The 12,503-nt window shown below is 35.0% G+C and overlaps 1 protein-coding gene across 6 annotated transcripts in view; it reads left to right on the top strand.

Annotated features, from left to right (window-relative positions):
• Positions 1–12,503, top strand: part of BCLAF1 (BCL2 associated transcription factor 1) — a 30,310-nt gene that overhangs the window by 15,102 nt on the left and 2,705 nt on the right. For 3 of the 6 annotated variants that reach the window (XM_011282593.3, XM_004001520.5, XM_045058100.1), the window contains exons 7-12: positions 69–174; positions 1,113–1,197; positions 3,562–3,737; positions 4,856–5,036; positions 6,160–6,306; positions 12,263–12,475. In XM_011282593.3, coding sequence (XP_011280895.1) covers positions 69–174; positions 1,113–1,197; positions 3,562–3,737; positions 4,856–5,036; positions 6,160–6,306; positions 12,263–12,475 — 908 coding nt within the window. Of the gene's footprint in view, positions 1–68; positions 175–1,112; positions 1,198–3,561; positions 3,738–3,870; positions 4,034–4,855; positions 5,037–6,159; positions 6,307–12,262; positions 12,476–12,503 lie in introns of those variants that run through there. The other 3 variants (XM_011282595.4, XM_011282594.4, XR_890348.4) reach the window with 2 other exon arrangements.

Here is a 12,503-nt window from a genome sequence, read left to right as displayed (position 1 = left end):
TGTCACAAATGAAAATCTCTCTTGAAGTAAAGATAACTAATTGGGCAGTATTTCTCCTAAATCAACAGAGCAATACTTCAAATCAGCTGCAGTGACTCTAAACGAGAGGTTCACTTCGTATCAGAAAGCCACTGAAGAACATAGTGCCAGGCAAAAGAGCCCTGAGATACACAGGTATGTGCACTATTGAATGGACGTATAAAAATACTGTTTTGATAGGAAGACACCATTTCTTTTATTTGTTTGCTTGTTTTTTTGGGAAGATACTGATCATATTGGAACTGTGCTAGTGTCATCATGATACAAGATAAACTTTGGTTTTATTTTTTATTTATACCTTGAATAAGTATATTTCCAGCCTTGAGAAGTTTATAATTTACTGTTTCTTTTCAGTTTTTATTTTATTTGTTTAAACAGGTTCCTAGAACTTAAAATACTATCAACCACTCCTCAGTAAGGAATTAAATAGCTAACACATTTGTTTTTTGGGAGGGAGTTGGATGCCTAGAGTAACCCTTTATTTAATCTCTGACCATTAGTTTTTTCCATCTACCACATAAGGACAACAGTGCCTCTTTTGCAGGGTGGTGGTGACAATTAGTATTGGTCATAAAGTATCTGAGTTCTTAGTAAATAGTAGGTAGGGTTTTGGTGGTGACCGCTGAAGAAGTGCTGAGAAGTTGCAGTTGACACTAGCTTTTAAAAGGCAAGGAAAGGCAGGGATAACACCAAAGATCCACTGAATATGTAAAACTATTGGAGATACTTAAGAACAAATAACCATATTCATGTGTGTATTAAAGATATGGAAGTATATAATTGTATGATGGTTGCCACTTAACATAACATTCAATTTAATCAAAACACATTTTTTTTGATTAAAATAAATTTGTTTTAAAAAGTTAAACTTCTTTATATATAAAAATATCTGAAGCATTTTAATTCACCTTTAATGGATGTAGTCTTCTTAATTGTCTACCAGGAATTAGATTAACAATCTTATGCTAAAGTTGATTGGGAGAGAAATAACTGGACATTATAAAAATGGACAGTTCTGAGGAATTTTTGGAACAATAGTTACTGTGACTACAAATATTTTATTTTACATTAAGGAGAATTGACATCTCTCCAAGTGCCCTGAGGAAGCATACTCGTTTAGCAGGAGAAGAGAGAGTTTTTAAAGAAGAAAATCAAAAGGTATGTTTTGAATGGACTTTTTACTGTTAAGTTGGGCTTAGTTAATGATATATGCTAAGTATAGTTTGTGTAGACAAAGTATTTGCAGAGGTTCTCTATTTTTAACTTGTAAGTATATGAATATAAGGTAGTGTATATAGCACTCCTTTATAAAAGAAATTAAGCTATGTATCTTAGTTAAACCAACTTTTTAAAATGCTAATGAAAGTAAGAAAGTTCTAAGTAGACAAAGGAAAATTACAAAAGCAAAGATAAGAATTTTAGTAGGGTTTCTATACAAAGTTTTGAGGTGAAATAGATTAGCCAGATTTATATATGCCTAAATTAATATCTCTAGGTTTTTCACAGTGAGAACAAGAAGTAACCCCCATACTACTGGGCATTTTTGGTCTGCACTATGAAATAAGTGTTCTGAGAAGCAATTTACAAGTGAACAGTTGGAACAGAAACTGTCAGGATTGAATTCTGTGGGTTGGGGAAGGAAGGTTTTCAATGTGAGAAAACCTGTGAATGGTGGGGGAGGGAGGTCTATGAGAATGGAATGTGTTTGTTAAGGGGACTCTGATACATGCTGATGATTTGAAACTGACATTTTCTAGGTAGACTAGTCCATAGGACAAGTCATATGGGTCTAGTAGAAATGTGGGGACAGGTAGAAAGGGAGCAACTGTCTGTTGTAATGAAAAGGGCAGGGGACTTGGAAATGCTGCTTGGTTCCACTTTTGGCTATAACCAGGTATTATCTGTATGATGCTTGGAAAATAATTAGTCTCTTGGACATTGGTTTTGTAATCGGAAAAATGAGACTACATGTGTTTGCAGAGTTGAATAGTTGAGGTAAAACGTTGGCACTTTACTACCAGAAGCTGTTATTAATGGTTGTATTTTACAAATATTTTAATAGGGCATGCTATTAATTTACTAAATGAGAAATTTAGAGCTTAAAAGAAAGTGGTTTCTTTGTGTGGGCATACTGATCTTGGAAAAACAGATTCTGAGAAGTGAATACTAATCTTGGCTTTTCCTTTCAATATCTTGGGTTCAATGTTGGTTTATTTTTGCCAACAATTTAGTCTATCCTTGTGCTCTGACAGAGTGAGTATCTTGTTTCTTTCCTCATTACTCAGACCATGTTTTCATTTAGAGGAGAGAAAATAGTGATTACTTATGATAGATAGGGGAGGATATGACATTGCTTTTTATCCTTCGTCTTCTGATCTGAATGAATAATATGTGTTATTATTTAACGTATGTATAGTTTTGTTGGAGTTTACAAAGTAGTTTTACTTAAATTATCTTGTTACTTGTGGGCTTGGTAATACCTCGGTGAGTAAGGAAGGTTTTTACTCTTGATTAGTCTTTTTTTTTTTTTTTTTTTTTTTAATTACCCAGGGAGCAAATAGGTGAGTAGTTGATACCATTTGGAGATATATTTATACTTTTTTTTGATGAACGGTTATATTATAGCTAGATTTCCCAGAGTAAGTACTTCTTATTGTTGAATACTAGCAAGGATGTCCACATTGCTTAGCATCTTACTGATGTATAATTTTTCTTCATTCCTAGATGCCTCTTTCCATCTTCCTAAATTATATAGTATTTGAAAAAGCAATGGAACAAGAAGGAGGTGAATTGTGACCCAGTTAAACTAATGTCCGTTGCAATACCTGAATTGAGAAAGGGCAGTATATGGCCCAAAATACTGAGTACAGGATTGGGAATAATATCTTTCTGGCTTTGTTTCTACCCTTATTCAACCTTACTTGGTTTTGTTAATCATCTTCCACTTGCATGTTATGGAAATTACAGAATTCTTCCTTTTGAAGTGGTTTTTATTGGGTTCGTCAACCTAATTGGGAACAGCTTGATGATAAAATGAGGCTTCAGTAATGAGAACCATTACTTTAGGATCCCTTAACTTTATAGGTAGATGGCTATACTACAACCACAGTTAGACTGTAACTTCTGTCATTGTTCAACTGTTTACAAAAAAGCTGTTTGAAAAGGATGAGTGATGACAATGAGGATGTGCTGAGTGGAAAAACAATTATTTTGTTCTGCTGTACAAAGTTTATTATGGATTGCTTTGAACAAAAACCTATGCTATTTTCAAGATAGTTAGCTTTTCGTAACTTCCTAGTTTCATAGTCCCGTTGCACTGTGTATACAAATGTTGAGTCAAAACAACCAAGTGTGTTTTTTTTAACAAAACTAAAACCAAGTATGGAAGTAGTATGCTATGATCCACTCATTTCTGATACTAAAATCCCAGATTAAAAACTGGCATAAAATTTGGGTATATATCTTTATATCTTTATTTTTTTTTCTCTCCTGAAGTCTGTATTTTACATTTGTCTTTTATAGGGAGATAAAAAATTAAGGTGTGATTCTGCTGATCTTCGGCATGACATTGATCGTCGGAGAAAAGAAAGAAGTAAAGAACGGGGGGATTCCAAGGGCTCCAGGGAATCCAGTGGATCAAGAAAGCAGGAAAAAACTCCAAAAGATTACAAGGAATACAAATCTTACAAAGATGACAGGTAATTGTTAAAACTGTCTGAGTTAGGTTTTAGCTTCTAATTAGCCTTTAATAATTGTCAGCTTAATTGCTTTCAATTTTGACTGTGTAATCGAATGTTTAAATTTAAACAATTAAAATTATTTGTTTTACAGCAAAAATGTATTTGTCTTTTACACGGCTTATGGTGGATGAGGACAAAAACTTTGGAATAGCAAGCTAACACTGAAAAAAAAAATGACAAATTAATGTGTCCTATTATCCAGGCTACATCAGGAGGTTGGACTTCAATGCAGTGCATTTCTAGAAACAGTTTGTGTAAGAACTTTGGTTCGTTATGCTTGATTCCGCACTTTTTCAACTCATAACACCCAGAGTACAAGAATTTTAAACTGATATCTAGTGGTTTAACATGGGAGAGATGGGGGGGAGGAAGGACTAGTTTTTATGAAATAGCAATGTGTATTAATCTTTCAAAGTAATGTTTCCATGGATACTGTTAGCAGTGGTAAGAGTTACCGCAGGTATGACCTTTCCGGGTGTTGTGTTAGAACCATGTAAAATTGATCATCGTAGAGTCAAATAAATAATAGGAATATTAAGTATCATAGATAATCGTTTTCTTGCTATTCATTAGGTAAATGGTGGATTTTACTCGTGTTTTTTAATTTATTACCGGTATTTGTATGTCATATGCTTTTATTTCTCTAATGGAGTAATGGCCCAAACCATATCAACTGTTCTCACCCCGAGTGTACATACTGCAGTCATTTTGAAACTTGGCCTTAAAAACATTCTTACTTATTCCTACTCTTCTTTTCCTTTCCTTAAAATAACAACAACAACAAAAAGTTAAAAATACTGAAGAAGTGAACCTTATTCTTGAAGTTTCCAGACTGCCAGTTTTTAACTGGCAGGCTATATCATGTTTTCAGTAGTCATGTAAAACAAATATTGAAGGAGAATGGAAGCAGGCTGTATCAAAGTTTAACACCCAATCATTTTAGTTATGTAATCATTTTTAATAGGGGATAGTTTTTTTTTTTACTTGAAAAATATCCCTTTTATTATAAGATTCAACAGGGTCTTTGTCTTTTTAAAAATAGCACATATTTTTTGTTTTCTCTATTTATTTTGCAGTAAACATAAAAGTAGAGAGCAAGATCATTCTCGATCTTCATCATCTTCAGCGTCACCTTCTTCTCCCAGTTCTCGGGAAGAAAAGGAGAGTAAGAAGGAAAGAGAAGATGAGTTTAAAACTCACCACGAACTGAAAGAATACTCAGGCTTTGGAGGAGTTAGCCGACCACGAGGAACCTTTGTAAGTAATAGAATTACCTTTGATTGTTGGTAGGGCTTTACTTTAGAGCACTGTACATAAAGTAAAATTCATGATTTAGACATTGTTGCGAGTCATTACTTCTGCAGTTAGAATTAGTCTTGGAAAGTGAAATTGTATTTGTATATATTGATTAAGATATGCCATTTAAGGGTTGGGAGGAAGGGCTGCAGCTGGGATGATGCTTTCTTTGTATACAGAGTAAAAAATGTTTCTGATTTTTAAAGAGCTGTATATATATGTATATATATATAATTATATATATATAACTATACACACAAACACACACACATATACATATATCAATTAGATACTTTTTAAAATTTTGGAATCAATAACTGTACATGGTGCATGAAGACCCAAGAGTCAAGTAAAGTTACTGAGATCCAGTTCTTTAATCACTTAGTTTTTGAATAGATATCTTAAAGCATTAAAAAAAAAAACCCTAACGTCTGTATCACAGCTATTTTTATTTTGCCTGTTTTGCCTCCCAGTCCTTGTTTATATGTGTATAATCATAGAAATCATATAGCTTTTGTTTTTATTCTACATAGCATACACATTATCCCTATGTTTGCATAAATTTGTTACAATTATTAATTACAAGTTCACAGTAGTGCATCTTCTTGACTCTTTAATTTCTATATTCAGATTCCTACCTCGAGTGAGTATCCAGTCAGTTATTAGTAGGGCTCATTAATTAGATCATTTGTGAAAGAGAAGAGCTTTGCTTATATGGTGATAGGTGATAGTTGAACAGTTGGGACTCCTATAATAATTCAAAGAATTAGACCACTCTTTTGGGTAGTAAAAGGGGAAAGAACCAACTTGATTATTTAAAAATACTAGTTCAGGCTATGAAATTGTAGTCAGTATGCTAATACTTAAATTGACTGCATTTCTTAACTTATTCAGCTTTCAGTGGGCAGATTTTTTTTGCCTATAGTATAAAATGGCCACCCTTTCTGTCCTCAGTGGCTGTGAAATTGAGATTTAGGAAGGAAAGTAGGGAATTTGTTTTTTGTTACTGCAGTAAAATTAGAGTTTGCATGTAACTAAATACCTTTTGATTGCATTACTAAACAGCTTTGTTAATGTTAATCAGTTTCGAATTAGAGGCAGAGGAAGAGCCAGAGGAGTTTTTGCTGGGACAAATACTGGTCCAAACAACTCAAATACTACTTTTCAAAAGAGACCGAAGGAAGAGGAATGGGATCCAGAATATACCCCAAAGAGCAAGAAGTACTTCTTGGTGGGTGTTAGAAATCTGTGTTTATTTGGTTTGCATTAATTTTCAAAGCATACTGGGTGAATACATTTGAGTAGAGGTATCCACTACTATGAGGAGTTTTTGCCATAATTTAGGAAACCTTTTAAAAATTCACGACCCAGATGATTTGAAGTTTCGAAAATGTGGGTCCCTTTAGTCCTGTTTATATTTTATTGATGTCACCTATAGGCTGATCAGGGTAAACTAAAACTATACCTGATTTGATAGCCACATTCAGAGAACATTAACATAGGTTTCACATCTGTCTATAAGACAATGGCAGTTGTAGAAACATCTCATTAAGATTTATCTTCCATCATCACAGCTGTTTGTTTAAATGAAAGACAGAAGAATTCTTTCACAGAACATGTAATTAAGGATCTCAGGGAGGCTGTGTACTTCCTCTGGAATAAAAGGAGGATGAAAAATTCCATATGGAAAGTTGCTGGCTACACTAATTTGATGCTTCTTTGTGATACTTTTTCCTCTGAAGTAGTTTTCTAAGGGGTGAAACTAGAGGAGGGTCCTGAAAGAGTTTCTAGGTAAAGATGGAGATTTTCTGTAGTTTGGCATGGGAGAAAAGGGTCCATCCAGCATTATAGACACTTAGGAAAATACCAGAACTATTACCAGAAGTATTTATTTCTTAGCTTTTCAGAGATCAGTTCTGAAGATTAGTTGTTTTGCAGAAGCAAGGAGGAAGATAGTACTAGATTTATAGAATTGTGTCTTTCATTTAGTTTTTTATGAATATATTTGAATACACCTGAATACCCATGACCTGTCTGCTAAGTGAGAGGAGAGAGCTAAATGATGAAGTAGATCTATGTTGTTTGAAGAATGCGCAATCAAAAATTAGCTTCTGTTTGATTCTTTTGAGTAGTTTAATGAACAAAGTCCGAAAAAGTTTTTAAAGGGTATTAATGCATACTGTTTGCTCAACATATGCTCCCCTAAGAGGAAATTTATACTTGTTTGAATTACTTGAGTTGACAACGTGGACAGTAAAAGGCACTTTATTCAGTTATAGGAAAGTTTAAAAGATCTATCTTGTTTTTGATTTTCAGACTTTATATATTCACAAACTGCTCTTTATACTAGGTACCATGAATGCAAACACATGTATCATTTCTTGGCTGGAAAAATTTAGAAACAAAAGTTCTAAATATATGTGTAGTGGATTTCATCCAAGGCAGGAAATGGAGGATTATTTCAAAGAGAGTGATTAGGAGAGCCTTCATAGAGGAACTGGGATTGAATCTTGAGCTTAAAAAATAGACAGGTATACTGCAGATTGTAGGCGTGAAACATCCTGAGATAGAACTCTTTGGCTAGGTGGTTGGTGTAAGTTTGGTAAAATTAAGAAAAAGCAGAAACCAAGTTGTGGGAGGCTGTATCTAAATAAATACGGATTTTAACCAGAGTTTAGAAAAATCATGGTTGTACAGACCGATCTGAGGGTTACTGAGTGTCTGGACTAAGAGGCTACGTAATGGAAAAGTGAAAGTAATATTAATGAGGACTTACTCAGAGATCTTGTATGTAGTTGGGTATTGGTAGTAAGATGAAGGGATCTCTCTGGGATAGGGAATACAAGGGAAAGGATCCCATTTGAGAAGATTAAGTTCTGTTCTTGAGGTGCCTGGGAGAAATTAAGTGCAGATGTGCAATGGAAAGTTGCTAATGCGAATCTAGAGGAAAAAAATTTTAGGAGCCATCATCTTCCAGGACACAATTAAAGCCCTGTTAAGATCACCCAGTCAGAAGAGATTAAAAGGCCACCCTGTTGAAGGTGGGGCGAGCAGTGGGTGAGTGCTAGTAAAAATATCACACTGTTAAAAAAAAAAAAAAAAAAAATGCCAGAGAAGTAGACCAGATGTTATAGGTCAAAAGATTAAGAGGGAAATGAGAGGTGGACAAGTAGATAGTAACTAATACTTTGAATCCTTTACAAATATTTAATTTAGGCCACACCTTCATTTTTCTATGGCATACTTTTAGAATCCAATGTTGTAATTTTTTCTTGTAATGGGACGTACCATTTTAGTTTGGCATTTAGGTAGTAGTTTTACTAATTAAGAAGAATGTTATTTTAAGATTTTAGGAACTTAGTAGCAAATAACATGTGTTGCTATTTTGGGCTGTATTTAAAAACCTTCATTTCTATATAAAACATACACTTGGATTTGTCACAGACTAATGTTCACCAGAAGTAACTTTTTTTTTTTTTTATGTTTTATTTATTTTTGAGACAGAGAGAGACAGAGCATGAACAGGGGAGGGGCAGAGAGAGAGGGAGACACAGAATCTGAAACAGGCTCCAGGCTCTGAGCCGTCAGCACAGAGCCCGACGCGGGGCTTGAACTCACGGACCGTGAGATCATGACCTGAGCTGAAGTCGGACGCTTAACCGACTGAGCCACCCAGGCGCCCCAGAAGTAACATTTTTTTTAAGCTTTTAAATTTTATTTAATTTGAGAGAGTGCACGCATGCGCAGTGGGTGGGGGATGGAGGGACGGAGCAGAGGGTTAGAGAATCCCAAGCAGGCTCCTTGCTGTCAGCACAGAGCCCAGTGTGGGGCTCCATCTTAAGCTGAAATCAAGAGGTGGATGCTTAACTGACTGAGCTGTCCAGGCACCCCCAAATTAATATGTTAATACTTTTTTTTTTTTCTTACAAATCAATTCCCAGAGTTAATTATTTTAGTTCTTAATGAACCATTGAAATGACAGCTCTGGTTTTTACATGGATTTTTAAATTTGAAAGATTTTGCTTCTTTTGCAAATATATTTTATAGACCGCTATTGTTGAGACTAGAAATATAAACAAAAATATTCATAAGAAACGAGGTTGAAAACTTTTAGATGTTCTCCTAAGAATAATTGACGAACATGGAACTTTTGACTATATATATACACACGTATATATAATATATATATATACATGTGTACATATATATATATACACATGTATGTATACACACGTATATATACACACAGACACACACATATATATTTTTTTAAGTTTATCATTTTGAGAGAGCAAGAGAGAGAGTGTATGCATGCGTGCAAGCAGGGAAGGGACAGAGAGGGTGAGACAAAAACCCAAGCAGGCTCAGCGCTGCCAGTACAGAGCCCAAACATGGGACCAAACCCAGGAACTGCGAGATCAGGACCTGAGCCGGGATCAAAAGTCAGACGCTTAATGGACTGAGCTGCCCAGGCACCCTGCTTATGCCCATATTAATGAAACATTAATACTTACTAGTAATAATAGTATTTATTGAGCATATGCACTGTGCTAGGTTCCTGTTTTACATGTATAAATTTATTTTGTGCTTACAAAAAATCATTTCGAGGGGAGTCCTTTATTCTACTTTTATAGATGAAAAACATTGGGGTATACAGATTAAGCAGCTTGACCATGGCTAGTAGAATAGGACTTCGGATTTGAACCCATGCCTTGGGCTCCAGAACTAGGGTTCTGAAAGCACCCTACCGTTCTTTCTCCAATATTGAGTAATAATAACATTTGCTGTATTCTTTTCTGAAAATTCTCATCTCAACACTTGGATTTATGCAAAGATATGGTGATGTTTTCAATAACAAGTAGGAAAGATAGTCTATCTTAGAACCTGAAATTCTGTGGAGGGGTGAGTATGTGAAGAGTTGGAGCAAATAGGAAAGTACTGGAGTGGATAGGTTCTCAGTGTAGAGTTGATGTCTTCTGAGGAAGAGAAAATCTCTGGTGGGGAAGGAGTTTCAGGGTAGGAGTTTTAATCAATTAGCCCTTTGAAACATGATCATTCTGTGGAGAAGAGATAAGAGGATTCAGGAGGTTTTGTTCTAATATGGCCTCCTTTGTTAATGTGTTTTTGTGCATTACAAATAATTTCTCTGGTCCTTTATCATGTGAAGTGATTCATTTTAAAAAATTGTAGTAGGACTAATATCTTAGAAGTTAGAACTTGAAGATTAAGAGTTAGTTTGCTTAGCATTAAAATGTCCCCTAGCTGCCAGGGTACTCTGAAAAATGCAATCTTTTAGCTGCTGTAGGGTATTTAAAGGTGATGGCTTGTTTAACTTTAGTGCCTAGCTTTGCCTCTGCTTTTTCTATTTCTGTAGCTGTTAGTTGCTTTATATGGAAATCATTTACTGCCACCAGATACTTGGGAAATGTATACTGTGGGTGATGGCTGAAGGAGTGGTGGAGAGAACTAGTTCTGTGACCTTGGGCAAGTAGCTCAGTTTTGCTGTGCCTCAGTTTCTTTAGATCTAAAGTAGGATTAGTTAACAGTATTTTATAGGGTTGTTTGAGGATGAGAGGAGTAAATACGTGGAAAGTGCTCAGAACAATGTCTTACCCTTAGTAAGCATTATTAATACTACTCTTTGCTTGCTTGTCATACACTGGGATGGGCACTTTTTATAGATCATCTGTGTGACTTCATGGTTATCTCCCAGTTTTTAAAATGAGAACGTAAAGTCACAGCTTCTGTTTAGATTTAAACATGCCTCTGACTCTCAAAACCTGTTTGCTTCTTCCCACAAATAAGTGGAATACTGTGTAAATGCCACAAACACAAACTCTTAAGTGGTGGTTTGTGCCAATACCAAAAGGGAACCTGAAGTTACGTAGTTGTGTGGGTATCATTTTGAGTGAGAGAATATTTAAAAATACTTTATTTCAGGTTTGTAATTAAACTTTCTGACATTCTGAAATCTACACTTTTGATAGTTCCTCAACTCGCTCTTTTTGGAGTCATACACACCTCTAGCTTGTCATTTTTCATCAGCTTGTTAAAGATAGAGGATTAGAAATTGGTAAGTGCTCTTTTGCTTTGTGTGTTACTTGTGTAACTGAGCTTTGCAAGTCATGCCAGGAGGGTGATCTGTATTACACGAATATGCACAAAGGCACAGTCTGTGTTTTGAAAAAGGTGCTTATACCACATAATACTCGAGAAAAAGCTTTGATGACTTTTGGACAGCTGGTCAATACCAGTACTTCACAGGTTATGGAACATTATTTGCATTATACCCAGTATCTTATTGAGGGGCATCATTTTGCCTCTTTCTCCATTTTTGTAGGTGACAGACTTGAGAGTTTGAGGTGGGCAACAATTAATTAAATTATATTACAGGTGAACTTTGGCTTTTTGTTTGGTATTTTACGGTAATACTCCTCTACTTATCCACAAAGTGAAGGGCTTTTCAGTTTGTAGATTGTGTTTGATTAATGGAACAATTTGTAATTTGGGGAATATCTGTATTGGGGTAGAGTTAATGAAAAATAAATGTTCAAATGTAATAGAAAACTGTAGTACTATGTTGGTGAAGAAGAAATAAGTTATTACTCTAGGGACCATGCTGTCATGATTTAGCATGTGAAATTCTCTAGCCTAGAAGATTGATGTGCCATATACATTGGTTTAGATTTAAATCTCTGTAGGATTTTAAAATCTGTTCCTACATGTATGGTATAATTCATAGCATTTATTTTATTTAAGTGTTGCATAACATTTTTGTGACTGTTACGTCTTTATGACTGGTAGTTTTGGGGAAAAATAAAGGTTATTTTATCTCATTTGCATGCAGTATATTAACAAGTGGACTTAGATTGAAATAATGGAAAGCAAAAAAGTCAAAACTATGAAAGCTGGCAGTAGTTTAGCAGTTGAGGTTCTCCAAAAAATTGTCTGGACAGTTTGCAGTGCTTGGGTTATAAAGCAGTAAGATGTATTTACTTGATTTCACAATGGAATACATTTTTACTGTAAAATTCAGTGTTACTGGCTTTGGTTTAATGTGTTTTAGACATTTACCAATGTCCCATACCCCAGTCTTCAGAAGATTTATACCATGACTTAATGGGGCTATAATCATTTTACTTACAAGAAAGACATTTTAGTGATGATTGTTTTTAACCTCTCTGTAGCATGATGACAGAGATGATGGTGTGGATTATTGGGCCAAAAGAGGAAGAGGTCGTGGTACTTTTCAACGTGGCAGAGGGCGCTTTAACTTCAAAAAATCAGGTAGCAGTCCAAAATGGACTCATGACAAATACCAAGGGGACGGGATTGTTGAAGATGAAGAAGAGACCATGGAAAATAATGAAGAAAAGAAGGACAGACGCAAAGAAGAAAAGGTAGAAAATTTCATCTTGTTAGTGATTC

Source organism: Felis catus, chromosome B2 (assembly GCF_018350175.1).
Source record: "Felis catus isolate Fca126 chromosome B2, F.catus_Fca126_mat1.0, whole genome shotgun sequence".
NCBI classification, from domain to species: domain Eukaryota; kingdom Metazoa; phylum Chordata; class Mammalia; order Carnivora; family Felidae; genus Felis; species Felis catus.
This window is presented reverse-complemented; position numbering and strand designations above follow the sequence as displayed.